The sequence below is a fragment of the Notechis scutatus genome, chromosome 2 (assembly GCF_049901735.1).
Source record: "Notechis scutatus isolate UNSWTSFEM ecotype Mainland chromosome 2, rNotScu1.2, whole genome shotgun sequence".
Lineage (NCBI taxonomy): Eukaryota > Metazoa > Chordata > Lepidosauria > Squamata > Elapidae > Notechis > Notechis scutatus.
This window is the reverse complement of record NC_142010.1, coordinates 106,804,365-106,830,966: the sequence shown is the minus strand read 5'-3', so window position 1 is coordinate 106,830,966 and position 26,602 is coordinate 106,804,365. Positions and strand designations below refer to the sequence as shown.

The 26,602-nt window shown below is 37.1% G+C and overlaps 1 protein-coding gene across 7 annotated transcripts in view; it reads left to right on the top strand.

The window, feature by feature from the left end:
• The first annotated feature begins 3,747 nt into the window (after nucleotides 1–3,747).
• Nucleotides 3,748–26,602, top strand: part of MAP2K4 (mitogen-activated protein kinase kinase 4) — a 67,284-nt gene continuing 44,429 nt past the window's right edge. Inside the window, exons 1-3 of one of the 7 annotated variants that reach the window (XM_026667595.2) lie at nucleotides 3,766–4,123; nucleotides 13,656–13,688; nucleotides 24,219–24,318. In XM_026667595.2, coding sequence (XP_026523380.1) covers nucleotides 4,042–4,123; nucleotides 13,656–13,688; nucleotides 24,219–24,318 — 215 coding nt within the window. In that variant the 5' untranslated portion in view covers nucleotides 3,766–4,041. Of the gene's footprint in view, nucleotides 4,124–13,655; nucleotides 13,689–20,480; nucleotides 20,595–24,218; nucleotides 24,319–26,602 lie in introns of those variants that run through there. The other 6 variants (XM_026667597.2, XM_087953950.1, XM_026667596.2 and 3 more) reach the window with 6 other exon arrangements.

The following is a 26,602-nucleotide window of genomic DNA, read 5'->3' as shown; positions in this document are numbered from 1 at the left end:
CAAGCCATGCCCAGCCAGTCACATGACCACCAAGCTACACCCACAAATTAGGTCATGTCCACAGAACCAGTTAGTGGTCCCTGGGATTTAAAATTATGAGTTTGGTGGTCCCTGAGGTCCAAAAGGTTGGCAACCCCTGTTCTATAGAGAGGTGTGTGCCTTTACAAATCAGGTCCAATCCATTTAATTTACCACAGGTCAACTCCATTCAAAATGTAGAAACATGTCAGCCACAATCAAGAGAAATGGGGGACACTAGAGCTAAATTTCAAGTGTTTCTGCAAAGGGTCTGAATACCTATGCCAATGTTCTTTTTCCCCCCTTTTTAATAAATTTACAGACATTTCTAAAATTCTGTTTTCACTTTGTCATTATGGGGCACTGAGTGTATATTAATGAGGAAAAATGATTTTCAATGACTGTAAAATCAGGCTGTAGCATAACAAAATTGACAGATATATAGATGTAGATGTCATACATTTTGTCTCATAGCAATTGCAACATGCTCTGATAGTGCAGATCATTTACAGCAGTCTATTGTCATAGATTGGTCCCTCTCTTATTGTATTCTAGCTTACTGATGTCAGTTCCCCCACAGGGAGATAGGGCCTGTTTAATTGGGCCACCTCCATCCCACGTGACTGATGGATCTTATGTGGTTCCTCCTTCTGACTTCCCTTGAAAATCTGTTGTGCAATTTGGATGAGGCCATAATCACTACTGGAATGGGCAGATGGCCTCTCCCTGTGTACCAATCCCAGGCACACATTGGTTTACTGAGGACCTCTGGGAGATGAAGCATTACAAGAAATCCTTGGTGTGCCCTTGGAATAATCACTGTGTTTAATCAAACATGAAAAAGAGCCCAGCCTGATATTTAGGGTTAGCGAGTCCCCACTGAATAGGCATGGCCACCTGCAAGACTGACATGAGGAATTGTTGTTTGACAGATAAAATTGATTAGATCTACCATAAGTTGGACATTGATAGGGCAGGTCAGACCAAGATGCTTAGGGTTTGGGCTTGTGATCTAATTTAGGATGAATTGGACTTGGTAATTCCTGAGGAAATGACTAGGGTTCTCAGTGCTGTTAGTTCAACCACCTGTCTGCTGAACCCTGGTCGATGCCATGGTTTTGGCCTCTTTGAGGAAGAGGATAGTATCTCTGCCCTTTAAAGAGATGGTATATCCCCATGATGGCAAACCTATGGCATGTGTGACAAAAGTGGTACATACAGCCCTCTGTGGGCATGCGAGCCGTCACCCCAGCTCAGCTCCGCCACACATGTGCATGTGCCTCCTGCCAGCCAGCTGGTGTTCGGGTCTCGGGGATGTACGTGCATTTTGGGGATGTGCATGTGCATGCTTTGTGCACTTGGTGCCGAAAAGGTTAGCTCTCACTGGTATATCCCTTTCTCAAGAGGCTGCAGTTGCACCCAATGGGTTTTAGGTAAGTACTGGCCCATCTCCAATCCTCCTTTTTTATGGAAGGTTGTTGAGACTGTAGCTGCTGAGATCCCTGGATTAAGTGATTATCTAGAGAATTTCAATCAAGTTTCAGGATGGAGACAACCTTGGCTGTATTGTTGATACATTTAGGTGCAACGTATTCCAAGACTTTTCACCCATTCCATTGTGCACTCATCCTTATCTCCCCATGATTTCTCAGTGACTTTCAATTCACTGATCATGTCTTTCTGAATTGGCTCCAGGGGTTGATAACAGGCATCACTTTTTCCAGGTTCTCTTCCTTCTTCAGGATTGATTCCAGTTGGCTCTGAATGGGTTGCTGCCTAAGTCCATTCTTTTCAAGGTGGTTAACACTCCTCCTTCTAATCAACCTTTACATGAAACCACTGGGTGAAGTTATTATATTTCACAACCCCTAAGCAATCCCTTAGGCTGGCTAAGTGAGGCTGTTAAAATCTTATAATTGTTATATCTCACAACCTCTAAGCAATCCCTTAGGCTGGCTAAGTGAGGCTGTTAAAATCTTATCCCAGTGACGGCTGTGGAGGCCTAAACAGAGAGAAACCCACTCCAAGTCAGTCCAACATTGAGTGGCTGTGGTGGGGACCCTTCTATCTTTTATTTTGGGTAAGGTTCCACTTCTCCATTCAGGAGTTATGTGCAATCTGGGGGTTAAATATTTGTTTAAAATGTTGAAAAAGGAAGATAAAAGGTAAATGGAAATGGAAATTCACACTTTGAAAGGAAAGAAAAATAGACAAGAAAAAATATATAAAGAAGTGACATTCAATATTTTTATATATAGTCGACTTACAACAGTTCGTTTAGTGACTGTTCAAAGTTACATTGGCACTTAAAAAAGCAACTTATGACCATTTTTCCCACTTATGACCGTTGCCACACACCCTATGATCATGTGATCAAAACTCAATGCTTGGCCTATTTATGACAGTTACCATGTCCTTGGTGATGATGATCCTCTTTAGTGACCTGACAAGCAAAGTCAAGGGGGAAGCTTGTTAAGATTTACTTAACAACTGTGTTACAATCTTAACAACTGCAGTGATTCACTTAACAACTGTGGCAAGAAGGGTCATAAAATGGGGCAAAATTCACTTAACAAATGTTTCACTTAACAATATATATTTTGGACTCAATTGTGGTTGTATGTTGAGGACTACCTGTAAATAAATCCAAATATTTGAGTAGGGTAAAAGCATGTATCTAATCACTGGTAAATAATAAAAAGGCCTACTTGAAAGATTGCATATGTTAGGAATACAATGAGCAATAAGTACTGTTTAATACAAGGCAAAGGCTAGAAAAACCTCCTTCAAAGTAGCCCTTTTCACTTTCTCATTAGCCTTTCTTTCAGGAAGTTTTTAAACCTTGCCTTTTAATCCCATTTTAATCTGTCTTTTGATGGGGTTTGAATAATAGTTTTAAATAAATACATATTTTTATGAATATTTTAAGATATTTATTACAATTGTTTTGTGTTCTAATGTTTTAAGTTCCATTTTAAGTTACAAGAATGCTTGTACTGTAACTAATATTTGTAATCTTGAACCCCTAGGTGGACGAGTAATGTACAGTATATCTTTTTTTTTTTAAAGAGCGCCCTGTTAATTAATTTAAAATGCTGTAAATATCAGCACTGAAGAAGCTGATAACAAAATACAGAATAAGGTTCCTTAAAACACTTTGCTCACCAATATACATTTCCCAGTGTAATAACCTATTGGAAGCACCTTTAATTAAAAGCAAGGCAGAGCAGTTTAATCCACAGGGTCGATTCCTGCAGAACCGGAACTGATTGTGTTCTCTGGATCTCTTAAGAGGTCTAGTTACCGATTCTGATCGAGGAATGACCTTCCCTTCCTCCTCATGCCACCAGGTTTAAACTGTTTTGTACACCCAAGCGTTGCAATCTAAAGGCGAGGCGAGGCGAGGCGAGGCGGAGAGGCAACCCGCTCCTGGTTTAAGAGGCAGGTTTGAAGCAGAGGACTTCACGTTTTGAGGTCGGCAAAGCCTCCTTCTGTAAGAAGCCCTTTCGCTTTGCCCCACCTCTCCCAGCAAGATAATCTCTAAGGCGCTCCCATTTGAAGGGGAGCGCGACATGCCCGGCTAAGGCTGAGAAGTTGCGCGCTCCTTCCCTTTCCTCAGTCCTTCCTCCGGCTCCTCTGTTTGGGCGAAGGACTCAGAGGCATCATCCGTTCCGCCCGCTGCCTGGGAGGGGTTATACTTGTGCCGCGGAGGTGGGAGGGAGCGACAGAAGGAAAAAAAGGAAAAAAACACGGGAGCCCCAGCAGCGCGGAGAGGAGAGGAGCAGCGACGGTTTGGGTCGGTCGGGGCCCGGGAGGCTGGCGCCTGTCGTCCCGAGTCGGGGACTCTGGGTGTCCCGCCAGCTGCCTGGGGCCGAGGCGGGCACGCGCGAGGAGCCGGGGGCGGGCGGGCGCGCGGGACGGGGAGGGGGTCGGTCCGCTGCGCTGCTTCTGCTGCATTGCAGCCTCCTTCCCTCCCCGCCGTCCGTCCATCTCTCCCTCCCTCCGCGTCTGGCGCACTGTACAATGGCGGCTCCCAGCCCTGGTCCCGGCTCTGGTTCCGGCCCCGGGTCGCAGGCGGCGCAGACGACAGTCAGCAGCATGCAGGGTAAGGGAGCGCGCCTCGGGAGCGGCCTGGGAGCCCCCGAGCGACAAACCAGAGGCTCTATAGGCCGCGCTTTAACCACCCCTCACCGGCCCTCGCCTTGGACTCGCTTCCTCGCTTGCTTGCCTGCCTGCCTGCCTGCTTGTAGGGACAGGAGGGAGCGCCAGAGCTGGGTAAAGGAGGACCAGGCCTCTCTGGAGGATGATAGGCCTAGAAGCGCGTCCCGGGCAGGAGGAGGTGGAGGCTTGAGTTCTTCTCTGGCGAATCCGGGAAGACCCCCCCAAGCTTTACGAAATGTGAATTTCGGGGGGGGAGGAGGAGGTGTGGTGTGCATGCAGGAAGGCGAAACGGTGGTGGTGGTGAGGAGAGTGCTAAAAGAGATGCAAGGCAAGAGGAGTTTACGGGCCACGAGAACGAAGGGATGAACGAACTATATAGTAGTATGTACATTATTGGAGGAGGGGAGGGGGAGCGTATATATAAATAATATATTTTATATATATATAAAAAATATGCGTGCAGAAAAACCCGAAAACACTCAGAGTCGAAAATAGACGATCTCCAGAAAATCGGAGCTCCGAAAGAAATTGATGTGTAAATTTTCGGGAAGTGGAGCTTTTTTTTTTTTTTTTTTTTAATGCACCGCGCGAGGTAAGTTCAGGGAGCTTAAATCCCCGGAGAGAATTGGAATCTGGTGCAGAAAACAGGGCTGTGTGAATGTAGCGGCGTTGAACAAACCGAGCGGCCGTGGTGGGGGCTTGTTACAGTATGTATGTGTGAAGTGTATGAAGGAAAGGGTTACAGCAGGTCTTCGGTGAGGTGTGCCGTGTAAAGCTCACTAGGTAGTAAGGCGTGTTTGTGTGGAGTCATGGAGGAAGCGGTGATGTAGCTTTAAGAGGGTGAAATGAATAAAAGCGTGAGGCGTTCCCTTAAGAAATTCGAAGATAGAATGGTAAGTGGAATGTAAAAGGCAAAAGAAGTCGATTCTGAGCATTCCTCTTCATAGGAAAAGAAAGCAGATGGTAATAATGTGTAAAACGCAGTGCAAAACAGTGAGAGATCTCTTTCAGGATCTGTGTATATGGGGCATGAGGTTGCCATGGTGTATTTGTGGTTAAATCCAGAAACATAATCCTTCCATTGACACTAAGATTTTAGATTCACCATGACATCTGTGTTAGGAAAACCATTCTGAAATATAGCATATTTTCACTATGGCACAACTTAAAATTCTATCTTGACTTCCTTAATGCTCTATTTCTTACCAATTCGGTATTTGGAAATATGTTAGCATGGCAATACAATTAATATGATAATAAATATGAGTTGTTTAGTACTACTGTACTTAGATTGCAAAATACGCATTTTCCTCCAAGTCAATTGACCACTAATAGATTTTGGGCAGGAAGTTTTTAATCATGCAACTGCTGCTTTGGAATCACTTCTATGGAAAGAGTGCTATGTTCTGTAAAGCATATTAAAGATTTTGAATTTAATACCCGGTATTTCTATTTCAAGGGATATCTAATGTCAGGGCTATGAGCCTAGAAGAGTAGCTACTATTGGAATATTGATCATGCTAAATTGCTCAAGCCAGTGGTTGACTAAATTAATTACATAAAGTACTCATCAGATGCTAGAAAACTCTTGACTGACGGTTGCATTAAAAGTGCACTTGTTTTTGCAACTCTCAGATAATATAGTATATTCTGCTTAATTTATAAATTTTGTGTTTGAAGCAGTGTACTACTGTATGCTGAAATATAAGAATAATCAAAGTAATATATTTAGGGTCAAGATGGTATTCAAAACCTATTTGAAGGAGAAATATGTAATACAGTATTTCAGCAACTAGATAGAGTAAGTCACTAATACAGTACATTAATTAAATTTTGTTCTGGTTTGTCTTACTCGGGATTAAATTATATGACAGTTTTGTCTCACAAACACATAGTATAAGTACGTTGACTGTGCTTCCTAGAAATGCTGAGTGGTAATCTAGTAACATCTGGAGTGCCACAGGTTGCCACCTTTGATTAACTATTAAGTATAGTATAGTATAGTATCTGATTACCATGTGTAGCCAAATTTTGACTTAAATTTAGACCTAGTTCTAATTTCTTGAAATAGTTATATCAACAAGCAAATTGAGGGAGTCTCTTGCCATACAATAGCTTTTTATTACATGTCCAGTATTTTTTATTTAGAATCTTAGTATAAGTTTAAACAGCATAATAATATTCACTTGCTTATAAAATGTTATTATTTCCAGTAGTCTCATACACTGTGACATGAAGAGAAACTGTAGGAATATTCTGTTTCTTTTATAGCAAAAAAGAACTTTGAGAATCCAGTATTTGATTTGAAGCAATTTCTCAGCATTTGGATGTTTCAGAAAACCATTACTTTGTAGCGTTTATGTTTTAGTTACTTCCATGTTTTGTCTCATAGTAAAGAATATTACTTTCCCTGGATATTAGAAACAATGTGTTGAATTGATAGGACTTTTTGATTTATAATATATTAAGCTGAGAAAACATCTTGTTTAACGTTGTTTTCAAAATCTGCTTATTGTAACTAATAGTTTATTGTGAGGCATTCTGTACTTTAGCAATTTTTATATTTGTCTGAAAGACATTGTAATCAAATTGGAAGCTCTTAGTGTATTACTTCAAATAAATTATCCAAAGACAGATTGTCCTAGTGGCTGCTCCTGAGGTTGAGGGATGGGGGAACTAAGTTCTAAATACTTGTGGATTGCTGTCCTTTTTTCTTCTTCTATTCAGTCATGTTTGTTTCCTGGAGACTGCCTGGACAGGTCCCTGCAGTTTTCTTGGCAAGATTTTTCAAGAATGGTTTGCAATTGTTTCCTTCCTAGGAATAAGAGAGACTACTACGTAGCACAAGGTCACCCAGATGGCTTTGGGCCTAAGGTGGGACTATAACTGAATCTCCCAAGGCAGATGGTGCTCATCACACAGTACAGTATAGCCAACTGTGATTAATGAAAATTAAACTGAATTAAATCTCTATTTAAAAATAATTGGGAAAAATCCAACTTTATGCAACAAGACTTCCCATGTCTTCTTCCAGAAATCTGCTATATTCTCACTGAAAATTATATACCTTCTAAAATTTATTGATAGTGATTCCCCATTTTTAAAATTATGTTAAATATACATAATTTATATGCATTATAATAGGTGGTAAGCGTGAGTAGAAAAGGCAAATTTATATAGTTCTTAATATAAGAATCAAATAGTTTCATTGTCTATGTAAGTTTCATACTATCATTCTAGATTTGATCATATATTAAGTTATCTTTTTAGTCTCCGAATGTTTGTGAGACTTTTGGTGCTTCAATAACTGTACCGGCTCACAAATGTACAAATATGCTTCTCCCACTTATTTCAATGGTAGGTGATATACAGTTGAATACAAGGTGTATATTAATAACTCAAATGAGTAAGGAAGCTTGAATGCTTGATAGCTCTTACAGATCCTTGGATGCAAGTCATAAATTGTGATTCAAGGTCAAAAGCCATTCTGCTGATCTCCCACTTGCTAAATGTATGATTCTACTGTAACAAGTATAAACTTGCTTTGGTTGCTGCCTCTTTTGGAGAGGATTTAATATTATGTTTCTTTTCCCTCCTGTATTCAAGTGGTGAACAACACACGCACACCCTAGATAAGTTTAGATAGTTTTCAAAATGAACCAAGAATGATTAATTATTCACAAAGGAAAAGTATAGAGATGTGTAATGAATGCATCCCATACAAAAGGTGGTAATGTTCTCCCTCCTCAAGAAACCATTACTGGATCCTACATTTATTATTGATTTTTGTCCAGTCTCTATTGGATAAGATTGCTGAGGGCTCTGGAAGAAGTTGATTATTTGGGCTTATTTGTATTGAATGATACAGGGACAAAATTGATTATGCTTGCCAATGAATTTTGACATAACTAGTTGGGGTGATACAAGCATCCTGGTTCTTAATGACTGTTGATACCACTGATCATGGAATCGCTCTAGATTGGCTATGGAGTTTGGTAGTTGGAGGTAAAAGAAGATTTTTAGGGCCATGTTAGTACTGTAGTGTGACTTGTTTTCTGTGACTGGTTCCAGTAGATATGGGAGGGAAGTAGGGAGAAATTCAGCCCAAAACAAACCAGACTGCCTCAGGTTTTGCTTTTCTAGTTTCCTTGTTTTAACTTCTACGTTTGTTCAGCTTACTGAGTTCATGTATCAGCCTGTACTTAGTTGTCCAAGTTATTCTGTTGAATCTTGTTCCATTTCCTGGAAGCTGTTTGGATCTGGCTGAGGAAGAATATGCTTAGCATTGACAAAAATGAGTGCCATGGGTGCATGGATCTTCTGAGGATAGTGATTCTCTGTCTTTGGCTGTGGATAAATGTTATTTTCCCATGCAGAACTAATGCACAATTTGAGAATCTTTCTGAATTCATAGATCCTACTCAAAGATCAGGTGGCAGCTGTGGCCAGGACAGGCTTCTTATAGGTTTAGCTAGTGTACCAACCGTGTGATTTCCACTTTCTCATAGTTACAGTATGCATGCCTTGGTCACCTTATGTGTGGAGTACTGCAACATGCTGTACATTATTACTGTAGCTCCTCTTGAAAGCCATTCAGAAGCTACACCTGTTCCAGAATGTAGCAGTGCAAGCAGTTTTACCCCTACTATATGAGTTGCATTGTTTCCATTAAGCTTTAAGTGTAATTCCAGATCCTGGTTATCACCTATTGGTGCTTGATGGCATAGGGCAGGGGTGTCAAACTTGCAGGCCGCAGTCACATGCTGGCCACGTCCATGCCCAGTTTAGTGGATGGGGGAAAAGTCATGATACACCATGTGACACCGCAAGTTTGACAACCCAGGCATAGGGCCTGGCTATTTGTGGGGCCACCTCTCTCTTATCACTAGATCTAACAGAGTTGGCATGCTTCATATTCTTCCATTAAGCAATATCTTTGTATAGGATTTATGAGGTAGACCTTCTTTGTCATAGCATTTGCTCCTTGGAGTAACATCTCCCTCTACCTAAGGTTTGGGCTAACCTGATCTTGCAGGCCATTACAAAGTCTTTGAAAAACATGGTTCTACCCCTCAACCCCCTGCTGCAAGTCCTGGGATAGGTCAGGACATACCCATTTGATGTACAATGTCTGGTTAGGTTACGTTTGTTCATCCCTGTTATTCCTATTATGTTCTCTATCACATTTTGTCCTTTGTCTCTGGATCTTTGCACAGGGCTAGAATAGAAGTAATTTAATATAAAAAAGAGCAAATTAATTTCTTCTAGGATTGATCCCTTAATATCGTTAAAATATAAGTTACAGTAATGCAAAATGTACTTTATTATAATCTGTTGTAAAATTTGAACATAGTTAAATATTCTGCCCTAGTCAGCAGTATTCAACATACCTCCTTGTAGACCTGGGAAGCTTCATATGCAAGAAGTGGAGATTTTTTAAATATATATCTAACCTGCATCTACTTCTTTGTATTTTCAATGTATTGGTTCTGGTCTTGTCCTCTGGGGCAACTGAACAAGTGCACTCCATTATCTGCATAATGGTCCTTTTTAGATATCTAAAGACTACTACAAAATTATCTCTCTTTTCTTTTCCAGGCTAACCATACTGACTTCCTTTAACAATTTCTCATTGAACTCCGTTTTCAGTCCTCTCACCTTGTTTGTAGCCTGCATCCATTTTATCTGTGGTGGTTAGCTACTGTCCTTTTAAATAACAAACCAGATTTATGTTTCTGGGAATAGTTTTAAACATTTTCATCTATTTTAACTTTGTGTGGAAGCTTATCTTTCAGCACCCCTAATAAAGTTGATTTTTGTTTTCAGTCCTGGAGTTGACTGGTGGTGGCCTTCTAGCACCTGGCTGAGCTTGGCTAAGCTACAGACTCCCAAAATTTTGTTTGGTTTCCTGATACCATAGTTCAGCCAGGCTCAGGATGGGGTAAGAATTTCCCTTATAGTCCTTCCTTGGTGCGAAGGGCAACACTGGATATAATAAAGGGGTATGTTGGCAGCAGTAAAGGGACCTAATTTTTTAGCAGCTGTTGGCCTCTCAGAACCCAAGTGCCTGAATGGGATGGCTGGATCAATCCTGAAAGCACCTTTGGTATTACGTAAGTAGAGTGGGACAGTAACTGTAGCACATTGTTTGCTCTTACTCAGCTTGTGACCTACTAAAACAGAAATTCTTTTTATGTGAACTACTGGAAAGCCAGTTCTCCCCCATCCAATATTTTCTCCCTAGAGCCAATACTTTATATTTCTCCCTGTTAAAGTTCTTGTTTTAACTTACTGTCTAAGCCTGTATTTTATTATAATTCCCGCAGCCATTAATCTAGGTAATTAATAAACATGGTGAACAATATTGGGTTCAGGATAGAGCTTTGCCTTTCCATTTGATGCCATAATCTAGGGAACCATTTGTTGGTCTTTTCTAGCTATGGATATTCAGCCAATTATGCATCCATTTAACAGTTGTATCATCTGGTTCATGTTTTTACCATTTTATGAATAAAGTTATCATGAGAGACTTTATCAAATGCTTTGCTAAGATCAAAGATGTTCATGGCATGCCCCTGGATCTAGTAAGCTGATAGTAATTATAGAGTTTAAAGTACTATATCATGACACTATTGTAATTGTCTTTGTGTTCTTTACTTACAGCTATATTTCTGCTTCTCCCTCTCCCTGCGTCTCAGCCCTGGTGCTCTCTTCTCTTATCATATTATTTGAGTTTCATCGTTGGTAGTCTTTATGTCTCCTTTAGCTTGGTTGAACTTCAGGGAGTATAAATTTTCATGTTTCAAATTATATATATATAAGCTATGAGTGGCTTGATATGTTTCTAACTGGTGGTCATAGCTGAGAAATGATTATTTCCTTTTGCTTTGCTCATGTTCCTAGATCCCTTGTTTTCTATTTGCAATCAGGTATTTGCATACAGGATTTTAGAAGACTAATTATGGAGATTTATTGTGAACCAGTTTCAGTTTCTAATTCACAATAAAGCAAAGGTCTTTTGCAAAGGTTTTCTGTTACTATTAATTATAATTCATGTAATAACATGAATAGAACACTTAACTGCACCTTGAGTTTATATAGAATTTTCAGCTTGTGCACACACAGGAGTGCACATTGTCAAATATCAAATGATGTACTGTCTTGCTATTGGCTAAGATGAATTAAAATATATGTGTGTATTCATTTTATTTGTAAAGAATTTACAAATTTCCCTTTAGATTGAAACCTTCACTGTGATTATACTATAGAAAGACTAGTTCAAATCTTCAATTTTTCAGATGCTGTGGTAGTAACAGTAAATAAAATAACCTGATACAATTTGGAGCAACCAAGTCCATTTGTGATGCTACAAGTCTTGAGTTGTTACTGAATCAGAAGCTCTCTATAATGTTTGATTATATTTATTCCTTATACCAGTAGTTCATTAAGTGTGACCTGAAATTATATTTAATAATAAAGATAGAATAGTGCATAGCTAAATAGAGGTTCATGTCATGACTAAAGGCTTTTTACAGTACTTTTGATTGTTATATTTTTTGCTTTTGAATTTTGTAGGGTCATTTGGTGCTGTTTCAAAGCTAACACATTTTCAAACATTTTATTAAATGATGGTAGCTGAGGTCACAAGAGTCATCAAAGAAGGGTACTATAAATTCTCGTATTTGTATCTGCAGTACTGTAAAAATGCCCTTTAGTGCTTGCCTCTGGATATTGTAGTACACTAAAAATTAGAGTTGAAGTTGTCATTAAAATGTCTTGGAATTCTATAGGTTGCCAAGTTATTACAATTTTAATTCTCAATCCTAAAATGGAAAAATAGTGGCTATTACCTTGTGCCATGTTTTATGCTTTCAAGTACCAAAGAAAAGATGAGATAGAAATCTAAGAAATAAAGTATTATTTTAAGAGACATTGCCTAAAGAGGTAATGATATGTTTTCTGAATGCACTAGTCTCAGTTAATTTACAAGCAAGGGATTTGTACTGGATAGAACATTCATAAACCTGAGACATAAAATACCTCAGAAGGTAGCCTTAAAAACATGCAGAGGATGCTTAAGATCAATTTCTGTAGCCGAAGGAAAGGTAATCATTCTTCAAACCAGCAAAAATAACATAAAGCAATTTGGTAAATTAACCAAACAAGGCAAAAATCAGTATATGCCTAATTTCATAAAGGTTGAAGAAACAAAATTGGAATTTATGCCAAATATAATTCTGGTTATATGAATTACACAACTAGGGAACTGTATATCCTTTAAAGCAGGGCTGGAGAACGATGGCCCTTTTATGATGTGTGGACATCAGTTCCCTGAATTCTTGAGCCAATCATGCCAGCCAATTCTGGTAGTTGAAGTCATAAAAGAGTCATCATTCCCACCCGTTTTTAAAAGTTGCTTATTGGTAGCAGTTTTCAGTTGCTACTAACATTTATTGATACGTGTTCTCTATTCAATCTATCTTCTAACTTCACGTCTGTTTCTGTCCACAAATTTGAGAAGTCTTTCTCCAGTATGCCTATGGGAGAATCCGCACATATGTGTTGAATCTGCCTTTCTACCCAGAGCTGAGTCATCAATATTTGCCACGCCTCTTCCTGTCAGGCCAGAAAGTCCCCGGTCACGACTTTTTGCTGCTCATATCCATACCTTGTTTCTTGCTGCTGTCCTTGGTGACTTCTATTGTCACCCACATTTTGCTTTCTGTGCTGTCTGGCAATGAGCTGCTGCATTTATTTGCCACTTCCTTTGTATATAGGAAGACGTGGCATCTGCTAATATGCAGGTTATTTTGTTTTCTTGCCTTTTAAATTGGAAACCTTCGCATCTACCAGCACATAATCTGGCTTCCACACTCGGACCACTCTGTGATTATTGTGCCTTTCAGTCTGAGTGCAGTCATTAATTTAAAAAAAGTTTCTCATCCACGCATTACAATGAAACCTAACCTAACCTGGAAAAAAACTATGTTCAAAATTGTATTTGTAAATTTCAGAATGTTGCCACAGAAGTCTTCATATGGAAAACTCACTAGCTATTTTTAATTTTCTGCTTTTAAATTAACAGTTAATATGCAACTTCTATCAGTTGATCTGATCTGGATGTTCATGTAATCCTTTACAAATATTTTGGACAAAATAGTTGAACAGTTTTTTTATAGATAAACTTTTCCTAAGCTAAGGCACTCCAGATTCTCTAGAACTTCAAATTCCATTGCCATTCTGAAAATTATATTCTCAGTATAGGTTGCAGGAGTATCCTAAGGAGATTGCAATTGATACCAACAAGAAAATCAATTATTAGAATTTGTTCTTTGCAATTCAGATTATTTTACCTATGTTAAACCTTTTATTTGGTATCTTAAGTTTTTTTTAAATGAACATTAAATGTGATTTTAAAGGTTATGAACATCTGTAATTTCCAGTAAATGAACTAGAACTTATCTTTTTTGCTTTAGGCTTTCAGATAAACTTCTGTGAAAAAGCACAAAGTAAGATACATGTTTTATAGTATTCTGCTATTTTAATTTATTTTTAAATCATTCTTGGTATTGGGAATGTGTCCACTGTTGATCTAACTAACAGGCCATGCATTAATACAATGGCAGTGCTTCCATTTTTCATTTTCCAAAATGAGATTCTATTTTGTAAATCTTTAATTTATGTTATTTATCTTGAATAATAATGATAATTGTTCCCACAGTAATTAGCTTAAAATATATGTAATATTTTTGTCTTTTGGAAACTAAAAATGTATTTGAATTCTATGTAATATAAAAATGCTTATTTTCATGTGATTGGTAGATATAAGTATTCAAGGAAACTACTTAAACACTAAAATGATTATTTCAGGGCTCCCCCTTCAGATATCAAGCTACCCATGGACTAATATACACTGCTCAAAAAAATCAAGGGAACACTTAAACAACACAATGTAACTCCAAGTCAATCACACTTCTTTGAAATCAAACTGTCCACTTAGGTAGCAACACTGATTGACAATCAATTTCACATGCTATTGTGCAAATGGAATAGACAACAGGTGGAAAGCATAGGCAGGTAGCAAGACATCCCCAATAAAGGAGTGGTTCTGCAGGTGGTGACCACAAACCACTTCTCAGTTCCTATGCTTTCTGGCTGATGGTTTGGTCACTTTTGAATGCTGGCGGTGCTTTCACTCTAATGGTAGCATGAGATGCAAGTGGCTCAGGTAGTGCAGCTCATCCAGGATGGCACATCAGTGTGAGCTGTGGCAAGAAGTTTTGCTGTGTCTGTCAGCGTAGTGTCCAGAACATGGAGGCACTACCAGGAGACAGGCCAGTACATCAGGAGATGTGAAGGAGGCCATAGGAGGGCAACAACCCAGCATCAGGACCTCTACCTCCGCCTTTGTGCAATGAGGGACAGGAAGAGCACTGCCAGAGCCCTGCAAAATGACCTCCAACGGGCCACAAATGTGCATGTGGCTGCTCAAATGGTCAGAAAGAGACCCCATGAGGGTGGTATGAGGGCCCAACGTCCACAGGTGGGGGTTGTGCTTACAGCCCAACACCGTGCAGGACGTTTGGCATTTGCCAGAGAACACCATGATTGGCAAATTCGCCACTGGCGCCCTGTGCTCTTCACAGATGAAAGCAGGTTCACACTGAGCACATGTGACAGATGTGACAGGGTCTGGAGACGCCGTGGAGAACGTTCTGCTGTCTGCAACATCCTCCAGCATGACTGGTTTGGCAGTGGGTCAGTAATGGTGTGGGGTGGCATTTCTTTAGGGGGCCGCACAGCCCTCCATGTGCTCGCCAGAGGTAGCCTGACTGCCATTAGGTACTGAGATGAGATCCTCAGACCCCTTGTGAGACCATATGCTGGAGCAGTTGGCCTTGGGTTCCTCCTAATGCATGACAATGCTAGACCTCATGTGGCTGGAGTGTGTCAACAGTTCCTGCAAGATGAAGGCATTGATGCTATGGACTGGCCCGCCCATTCCCCAGACCTGAATCCAATTGAGCACATCTGGGACATCATGTCTCCCTCCATCCACCAATGCCACGTTGCACCACAGATTGTCCAGGAGTTGGGGGATGCTTTAGTCCAGGTGTGGGAGGAGATTCCTCAGGAGATCATCTGCCACCTCATCAGGAGCATGCCCAGGCATTGTAGGGAGGTCATACAGGCACGTGGAGGCCACACACACTACTGAGCCTCATTTTGACTTGTTTTAAGGACATTACATCAAAGTTGGATCAGCCTGTAGTGTTTTTTTCCACTTTAATTTTGAGTGTAACTCCAAATCCAGACCTCCATGGGTTGCTAAATTTGATTTCCATTGATAATTTTTGTGTGATTTTGTTGTCAGCACATTCAACTATGTAATGAACAAAGTATTTAATAATTCATTCATTCAGATCTAGGATTTCTTATTTTTGTGTTCCCTTTATTTTTTTGAGCAGTGTATTTGGTTAGATTATCACGAGGTTCTTTTATTGGAAATGCTGGACATGGACCTTGGATATTAAGCATCTAAAGAATATGTGCTATCCTTTTTAGTCAAAACTCTCTTTTCGTAGGTTTTACTTGAAACCTCTTAAGCACATTCAAGCTTTCCTTTTCGTATCTCCCATCATTTGTCCTTTGTTTATAACAGCTTTCCATTTGATAGATATTGTTGCATTCCAAGAGCCCATATTTGAGAGAGCAAGATTTAGAGAATAGGATTTCCAGTGTGAACATTTGCTATGTATGTGTATAAGACAACAATAAAAGGAACTATCATGCTCATCCTAACCCTATCCTTCAATATGAATATAATCTCCCAATATTCAAAAAATGTGTGAAGATGAGAAAAAAATTATCATTTATATCACTTTTTATCTACCTCAGAATGATGTGGAAACATGACTTAGTGTATGCCATGAATCTGAAATGTCTACAAAGCTTAAACATTTTAATCAATCCTTGTCAGATTGTATTTGGATGATTAATGGAAGCTCTGCACCATTTTTTTTTTCATTTTTTCATCCTCTTATGGCTTTCATTTTTAATTGCTATGTACATTATATTTTTATAATTGCCTGCCATGATGTAGTGGGAGTTCTGTTGAAGAACACATTTTTTTTCTCTGTTGGATAAACTTACTTAAACATATTCACCCTGCATATAATTTATATGTTTTTTCAAAGTTAATAAATATGCCTATTTAAATTAGAAGTGATAAATATTTCTGCAATAATTGTGGATGTTCAGTAATTTGTGACAAAATTTTATCTGAGATTTCTGAAGAGAATATTTCATTATAGGCAAGAAATACAAAGACTAATAAAGCATCTTTAAACAAATAAGTTAGATTATGGTCATATTGGGTTTCCTTTGGTTAATTAGTTTGAGATGCAGGATATGAAAAAGATGCTGTTGCAGAAGAAAATAGAAACACTGAAGTAAAGTGTTACGAGAATTTGCATAGTGTTTGGGAGGGGGGGGGTCCTTATGTTTTCTGTTCCAACAAGACAACCATTGTTCTATGGAATGCTGTTTTCCTCTTGTTCTTGCAGACTGTGATGTCTACATGGATAACAAACTTGAGTTCTTAGACAAGTTATATGGAAAATATAATTGATGTAGCTGGTAATTGTCTGAATAGTTCTTTAAAGTAAATGGGAATCACATGGTCCAAGATCAAGATTTGGTCCCATGGTATGGACAATTTTTGACCTATTGCTTGCCTATTTGACCTATTTTTGTTTAGAGCAAGAGAAACTAACCAAAGGACTTGGCTTCAATTTGTTTTGTGAGGGCTTTCCCCCTTGGTACAAGTAGCAGCTGTAGGCTCCTGGTTGAGTTAAAAACAGAAACAAAAGCTTAAAGACACATTTCCTCTGCTGCACCTGATGTGAGTTCCCCTGCCCTACCCTATTCAGATTATTATCTATGCTAGAAACATTGAATTTTAGCATTAAGTGTGGCTTCTTCCAATAATAAGATGTTAGTATAAAATAAGACTTTCAGTTGCAATCTCTCTCTTTATTTTCTGGTTATTATGTTCTATATTGACATAATGTTTAATTATATACCACCATAGATAGGCTTTTTTTCCACAGTTGTCAGACTGAGTCATATGGGTGTCCTGTTCTTAGGAATAAGACATTGAAAATGACATTAGTATAGGCTTTATTGTTCACTGGAAGGAAGGAAGGAAGACTAAATAATTTAAAGTATTAAATTATATTTTGGAATATAATTTTCATAGCAAGAGCTTGCATAGTTAAGAAAGCTCATCAATTTTGTATGATGTGTCTGGCCATGAAATAGTTTTGCGGGCATTTTACAGCTTTTTGCAGTTTTTTTGTAGAATGTATTCTGTTTATACAATAATATATTCTATAGTGTATGAAATAAATGTACCATTTCCAAACAGCTTTAGAAATTTGGTTAAACCAATTAAATAGAACATCATTCCATTTAAATACAGTATTTTCCATTTTTTCTGGAAGCTGAAAAGAGATCAAAATTGTGTAATCCTTTCACATTCAAGGTTAAGCACAAAAAACGAAAAGATAAAAAGCCTATGAAAATTTATCAATATTTCATTTGAGAAGGGGACAGCATATACTGTACAACAATGTCCTCTATTTATTTATTTAACAAATTTATATAGCTGTGTCACGAAACATGACTCTGGGTGGCATACAATATATAAAAACAATATATAGTACATCATAAAATACTAAGTAAAAACAGAAAAAGATAAAAGATAAAGGTATATTTATTTAAAACATGTATATAGTTGGAGGACATTGCGTGGTACATTAGAAAAAAACTTAGAAGTAACATCCTAATTCTGATCAGCCTACTTATTAAAACACAATTTTTCATCTTCTGTAAAAGTTTTGTAAAAAATCAGTTTAAGCATAGAAACTATGTATCTTCTTTTTCCAGATTATTTTTGATGGAGATTGTTTTGGTATATATACACACACACACACTTAACCCACACACATATGCATATTATAAAATCCAATCGTTTTATATTTTGCTATAATTTCTGTATGCTAGCAGGCCCAATTTTGCCCTTATTACAAAAAGTGGAGGATTGCAGGGAAAAGTTTTATTTAGAGATATATAACAAATAATGTTATATTTACATAATAATGTTCCATAGTTCTGTTACATCATATGAACATAAGGCAAGAGAGAGACATAAATGAAGAACAGTAAATCAAACATTTAACCATATTAATGAATCCTAGTTTGCTCACTTCTTCCTTCGTTTAATCAGTCACTGTGAAAAAACCTTGGTAGAGATTTCTTCGGAAATGTAATATACCTGGCTTTCTCCAGTAATTCAATATAAGATAGTTCTGCAAGATTCATGTTATCTTCCTTTTATTCTGCCTCATGGCTTCATTTGTCACTATGCTTCCTACTGTTTCATGTGTTATTTATTGATTCTGTAAAGAAAAGATAGTATTATTTGCATCTGCTAAGTGTTCCCAGTTGTTCTTCAGAGAATTTTCTAAGGACCGATGCAATAAAATGTACAGTAGTACTTAAAAGTTTGTGAATCCTTTTGTATTTTTATATATTCCTCATATTTTAATATTTCTGATCCTCTATAGCAGGGATGTCAAACTGGCGGCCCGCAGGCCAGGTGCATCACACACACACGCCATGGCCAGCTCAGCTCTGCAAAGGCAAAAAATTTCATGATACGTCCCGTGATGTCACGTGACGTGATCGAGTTTGACATCTGTGCTCTACAGTGAGGGATCTACTAAAGCATTTTGCCCATTTAGCTTCTCAATCTAATGATCTCCAGTGAAGAAGAATGTATGTCTTCACAAAGCAGTCCACAGCTCTTACTGTCATGAAATTCTTTCTCTACTTTACTTTACTATAAATCAACTTTTGTCCACTTTTATGCTTTATTGATAGAGATTCATCAATTCTGAAAAGTCAATGGGGAAGCCAGATTCACTTAACAACCATATTAGTAACTTAACAATTGCAGTGATTCACTTAACTACTATGACAAAATGGGGCAAAATTCACAACTTGCTTGTCTTGCTTAGCAATGGAAATTTGGGACTCAATTGTGGTCATAAGTCAAGAATTACCTAGTATATTTCATTAAAAAGTATATGCAGTAAAGTGTTTTATAAGCATGTTTAATGTTATTGTGGATTTAAATATCTCTCGAGGAACATGTACATTAAATTTTATAAAATGCACCAGGCACTTGACTGCTCATAATAGATATTATTATGCCAGGTATTACATGCCATATATTATACTGCTGTAATGGGCCAAATCCACTGTGTGCCAAGCCTCACGTGAGCAACTTCAATGGTTCCGGTGCATGCTAGGTCTCACGTAGACTGAAAACAGACACCAGGAACAAGACCATAAAACACGTCACAAGGGCAGTTAACTGGAATGCAGTTTGGTTTGCTAGTTTAAATTTACCATGGCATGGTTATTGGAAGATGCGATGCATCCACTAACATTCCTACGCATGTAACATAATGATTGGATAAACTCACCCCCTTTGTGTGTTCCCAATAAAAGGAGTTCCCCAAACCCTGATCGGGGCAGCTCACCCAAGATAGAACTTGCGTTAGTGTCTTTCTTGATGCATTCGACCACCCAGTGAGAAGCCTTCCATATGCGGAGCAAAACCGCATTTGGTGAACCCCGACGTGATCCACTAAAAGGAACGGGTGCGTCTCTCTTCGACTGCCTATCTCACCCGGCCGGGCGAGCCAGTTGCAACTCAGGGAAGCCGTCTCGTGTCACGGATCCCTCCCCAGGAATCTTCATCAAAGAAGACATCCTCCTTTCAGGTGAGTATGGGCGGAAAATTCTCCAAAGAGCAGATGGCACATTTGCAGGAATTAGGGAATTAACGGGAGTTCAATTTATTCTTGGAAGTCAGGGCAAAACGCTCCTGATTCCAACTAAGAAGGACCTTATTACCCTTTTGACTTACATTCACACGCAATGCCCGGCTTATCCGGATAAAGGGTCCTTGAAAGTTTCCACATGGCAGCGTTTGGGTGACTATCTTCATAGCAATCCCAGGGCTCCACCAAAAATTCTGACCACGTGGAGGACAGTCCTGGAATGCTTAACAATCCATGGCTCAGCGCTGACCAAGACCCCCTCCTCTGAGGGGATCCTCCTCCTCCCTATACAGCTGAATTTCTGTTCCAACAAGACAACCATTGTTCTATGGAATGCTGTTTTCCTCTTGTTCTTGCAGACTGTGATGTCTACATGGATAACAAACTTGAGTTCTTAGACAAGTTATATGGAAAATATAATTGATGTAGCTGGTAATTGTCTGAATAGTTCTTTAAAGTAAATGGGAATCACATGGTCCAAGATCAAGATTTGGTCCCATGGTATGGACAATTTTTGACCTATTGCTTGCCTATTTGACCTATTTTTGTTTAGAGCAAGAGAAACTAACCAAAGGACTTGGCTTCAATTTGTTTTGTGAGGGCTTTCCCCTTGGTACAAGTAGCAGCTGTAGGCTCCTGGTTGAGTTAAAAACAGAAACAAAAGCTTAAAGACACATTTCCTCTGCTGCACCTGATGTGAGTTCCCCTGCCCTACCCTATTCAGATTATTATCTATGCTAGAAACATTGAATTTTAGCATTAAGTGTGGCTTCTTCCAATAATAAGATGTTAGTATAAAATAAGACTTTCAGTTGCAATCTCTCTCTTTATTTTCTGGTTATTATGTTCTATATTGACATAATGTTTAATTATATACCACCATAGATAGGCTTTTTTTTCCACAGTTGTCAGACTGAGTCATATGGGTGTCCTGTTCTTAGGAATAAGACATTGAAAATGACATTAGTATAGGCTTTATTGTTCACTGGAAGGAAGGAAGGAAGACTAAATAATTTAAAGTATTAAATTATATTTTGGAATATAATTTTCATAGCAAGAGCTTGCATAGTTAAGAAAGCTCATCAATTTTGTATGATGTGTCTGGCCATGAATTAGTTTTGCGGGCATTTTGCAGCTTTTTGCAGTTTTTTTTGTAGAATGTATTCTGTTTATACAATAATATATTCTATAGTGTATGAAATAAATGTACCATTTCCAAACAGCTTTAGAAATTTGGTTAAACCAATTAAATAGAACATCATTCCATTTAAATACAGTATTTTCCATTTTTTCTGGAAGCTGAAAAGAGATCAAAATTGTGTAATCCTTTGACATTCAAGGTTAAGCACAAAAAACGAAAAGATAAAAAGCCTATGAAAATTTATCAATATTTCATTTGAGAAGGGGACAGCATATACTGTACAACAATGTCCTCTATTTATTTATTTAACAAATTTATATAGCTGTGTCACGAAACATGACTCTGGGTGGCATACAATATATAAAAACAATATATAGTACATCATAAAATACTAAGTAAAAACAGAAAAAGATAAAAGATAAAGGTATATATATTTATTTAAAACATGTATATAGTTGGAGGACATTGCGTGGTACATTAGAAAAAAACTTAGAAGTAACATCCTAATTCTGATCAGCCTACTTATTAAAACACAATTTTTCATCTTCTGTAAAAGTTTTGTAAAAATCAGTTTAAGCATAGAAACTATGTATCTTCTTTTTCCAGATTATTTTTGATGGAGATTGTTTTGGTATATATACACACACACACACTTAACCCACACACATATGCATATTATAAAACCCAATCGTTTTATATTTTGCTATAATTTCTGTATGCTAGCAGGCCCAATTTTGCCCTTATTACAAAAAGTGGAGGATTGCAGGGAAAAGTTTTATTTAGAGATATATAACAAATAATGTTATATTTACATAATAATGTTCCATAGTTCTGTTACATCATATGAACATAAGGCAAGAGAGAGACATAAATGAAGAACAGTAAATCAAACATTTAACCATATTAATGAATCCTAGTTTGCTCACTTCTTCCTTCGTTTAATCAGTCACTGTGAAAAAACCTTGGTAGAGATTTCTTCGGAAATGTAATATACCTGGCTTTCTCAGTAATTCAATATAAGATAGTTCTGCAAGATTCATGTTATCTTCCTTTTATTCTGCCTCATGGCTTCATTTGTCACTATGCTTCCTACTGTTTCATGTGTTATTTATTGATTCTGTAAAGAAAAGATAGTATTATTTGCATCTGCTAAGTGTTCCCAGTTGTTCTTCAGAGAATTTTCTAAGGACCGATGCAATAAAATGTACAGTAGTACTTAAAAGTTTGTGAATCCTTTTGTTTTTTTATATATTCCTCATATTTTAATATTTCTGATCCTCTATAGCAGGGATGTCAAACTGGCGGCCCGCAGGCCAGGTGCATCACACACACGCCATGGCCAGCTCAGCTCTGCAAAGGCAAAAAATTTCATGATACGTCCCGTGATGTCACGTGACGCGATCAAGTTTGACATCTGTGCTCTACAGTGAGGGATCTACTAAAGCATTTTGCCCATTTAGCTTCTCAATCTAATGATCTCCAGTGAAGAAGAATGTATGTCTTCACAAAGCAGTCCACAGCTCTTACTGTCATGAAATTCTTTCTCTACTTTACTTTACTTTAAATCAACTTTTGTCCACTTTTATGCTTTATTGATAGAGATTCATCAATTCTGAAAAGTCAATGGGGAAGCCAGATTCACTTAACAACCATATTAGTAACTTAACAATTGCAGTGATTCACTTAACTACTATGACAAAATGGGGCAAAATTCACAACTTGCTTGTCTTGCTTAGCAATGGAAATTTGGGACTCAATTGTGGTCATAAGTCAAGAATTACCTAGTATATTTCATTAAAAAGTATATGCAGTAAAGTGTTTTATAAGCATGTTTAATGTTATTGTGGATTTAAATATCTCTCGAGGAACATGTACATTAAATTTTAGAAAATGCACCAGGCACTTGACTGCTCATAATAGATATTATTATGCCAGGTATTACATGCCATATATTATACTATGCCATGTTTCGTACAAACGTTTTGTTCATGCTCAAGGCCACTGATTAAAATGTTACAGCACAAATTCTTCGCAGCCATGGTAAAAAATCCATCTTTGCAGCAATCCCAGTGGGAGGTCTTTTGCATATCCACGTGCATGCACAGCCAAATTTGGGAAGTTCTTCACACAAGATTAGTACCTAGCTTTTAACTCAGAAGTACAGTATTTTTTACTCTGGAATTTTACATTTCCTGTATTAATTGGCCATGAGAACAACAACCTGGCACATTCACATTTGTTTTCTCAGTAATTATAGGTATTAATAATTCCCACAAATACTAAATTTATTTGGTTTGGGTTTGGAATTTTGTGGTTTATAAACCATAATTTATGGCCTAGGCATTTTAGGTAAAAGAAACAAATTGTGCTTTATTCAATAAACTGTGATTAAATTATGGTTTATTGTATATAATCACCAATAACACACTCTTTATAACTATAGTGACATATGCACTTGTTCCTTGAATCCCATGCTACCCATCAGGAAATGGCAACAGAATGTTCTTCTCATTTGCCAGAAATCTCAGTCAGGTTTTGTGATTGATTGCTCAAAATATTTGCAATTCATTTGTGACCTTTTTCTTTTAATTTGCTCTCATGTTCTACATCCTACATCTCATAATTTCAACCAATTGGTGTTTGGTTTTTATATATAGTTGTTACATTATAATAATCTTATTGAAAATCCAAATTGAATATCTTTACTATTCACTTCTGAAAATAATGAAATTTGTTTAATAGCCCAACGAAAGATAAATCTAGAGCAATCAAGTTATTTATCAGATGCAGATTTATTTTGAGCAACATAACCTGGTGCTAAATATGAAAACCCTACTGTTTTTGTGAGTGATGTCGTAAAAATTGTTCAGTGGTAATCCGAACTGTTGCAAGGAAGAGGTTATTGTGCTTCCTGTTTTATTCTAATGTTTTTAATATAGTAATCTATGTTCTCTTCCCGACAAGAGTTTGTGTTTATTCCTCAGGTAAGCGCAGAGCACTGAAGCTGAACTTTGCAAATCCACCTTTCAAATCCACAGCACGATTTACTTTGAATCCTGGAGTTCCTTTTCAGAATCCACACATGTGAGTATAAAGTCAGAAGTTCCACAAGCTAGAACTATTGTCTCACATATATTTAATTCAAATCACAAAAACATTTATTTGGACTGAGATTTTATTTCTTCTGTCTACCTACCATGTATTTTGAGAAATTAAGAATATGCTTAGTATTATTGCTAAAATGATAACAGATGTGGAAAGAAGGTATTTCTCATAAGGAAGTCAGCATAAGGATATATTTAAATGAGGAGATCGAAAAGTTAGAAAACATGATACTAAAAAAAATTCTTAAAGAATTTCAAATTTGTCTTTTAGATTTGTCTGTCAGGGTTTTTTTTTTTTATTGTAGGATTTACTTCCTGCAATAAAATATGTGAAATCTCCAGACTTCAGTCTTTTCACACTGGCCTCATATTTTCTGTGCCTTCTTTCTTCTCTTTTTGATAATTTTTTTCTTCACAAGAAATTATTTATAGTGGGCATCCATCAGTTCAAAAGATTTTCTTTACCAATTATGTTTTTATCCAGTGACTTCCAAATTAGAATTTCTCTTTGTGATAGTGGCTTTTGTCATAACAGCTTCTAGGTTCAAATCCTGGCCTCCTTAATTTCCCTTATGCTTCTGGAAATATTGCTATGTTCTTTAAAGCTAAATGGCATTATCAAAATAGAAAATGGAAAAAAGCTTTTTCTGTAGTAATTAATTTTCAAAGACTATAGTGAATTTCAGATTGTTCCAATCCAATTCCTGTATAACTGGTGCTTGACATAAATACATCATTTTTATTCCTTTTCAGTGAATAAATCTATTCCATCATCTATGACAGTTTGTATGATATAAATTGCATTGGGTAATTAATAATCAGATCCATTGTATCATTTTTCTTGCCTTACAGATAGATTCCCCTTCTTTGAGAAATTTAGGTTACAAATTACAATTGTCTGATAACAAGTTCCATTGAATTCAGTGCACCTGCTTCTGTGTATATATTTGTGTCATTGCACTGAAGTTTTCAAGGTTAAATACTTTTGTCATATGTTCATCATTTACCTTTATTTTTAGGATACCGTAAGTTAACAAATAAGACCTTTTCATCTAGAAATTTTTCACTTATCTTTTGAAAACCTTTATGGTTAGTATTCTTGAACTGTTTTAAGTTGATTATTCAGAATCGGATTAGTATATAGTATTAAAAGACTATGGACAGAGACACCAAGACTTTAATTAGTTGAAATTTACTTCCCAGTCTTCTAGATTTTCTTGAAAAGTTAATTGCTCCTATTGATTCTAAATTGAACTTCAGTTCCAAACAACTGTGTTGATAAGTCTTGTGAAATAATGTGTCATTCCATTTATAAGAAAGCTAAGATAGAATGGTTCCTTTTATGAAGCAGGGGTTTTGTGTCTAGCTGCACCATTTTGGAAGTTTAAATTGTTAATCTTTGTTTCTTTCAGGATAATGGAGAAGGAAATATTTAATGATGTGTATATTCTTCAAAAAATTATCTGTAGATATATTTTCTTAGTTGCAAAATCTGGATTTACTTAGGAGGCACGGATAAATTTAAAATTCATTTCTTTATATATATATAGAAATATATCTTCTTTAAAGGTCGTTATTTAAAAATCTATTAAATTTGGCTGTGTCAGTAAATATAACACAGCCAAAGTATGTTATTTTTTGTTCCATCTTGAGAAGTTATATTTTGTTTTGTATTGCAAATGTTACTTCATTTGTTGTCTTTGTGATTATAATGCTGTATAACATATATACAATATATCTGAATTGAGTCTAGAATATGAGTTTGACAGAAAACTGTTTTATTATCATTTATTGCATTTGAATATTTTTCAGTTGTGGTTATTAGCATTTGCTCAGAATCATTCTGAGTTAGTTTTTCTGAATTAGTTTATATAGTATCTAGAGTAGATCCCCCCCCCCCCCCGCGGTGTGCTTTGATAGTTCATGGTTTTTAAACATAATTTACTTTTCCATTGCTTGTTTCACCATGTACTCTTAATATGGGCAATCCTCCACTATGTGAGGATTCATATAAGGTCTGTATCTCATTAGTATCATTTCTCATATTTACATATATTTTGCATCTGTTGCTTGGCTGCAGTACTTTAAATACAGATATATTTATAATCAATTTTTAATAAAATATACTAAAATTATTTTGAAGGCTGGACAGATCAATATAGAATATTATATACAGAAAACAATGTATAGAATATATACATATACAGAAAAAAGGAAACGACACTAACATATACTGCTGTAATAGTGATATGAGCTTGGGGCAG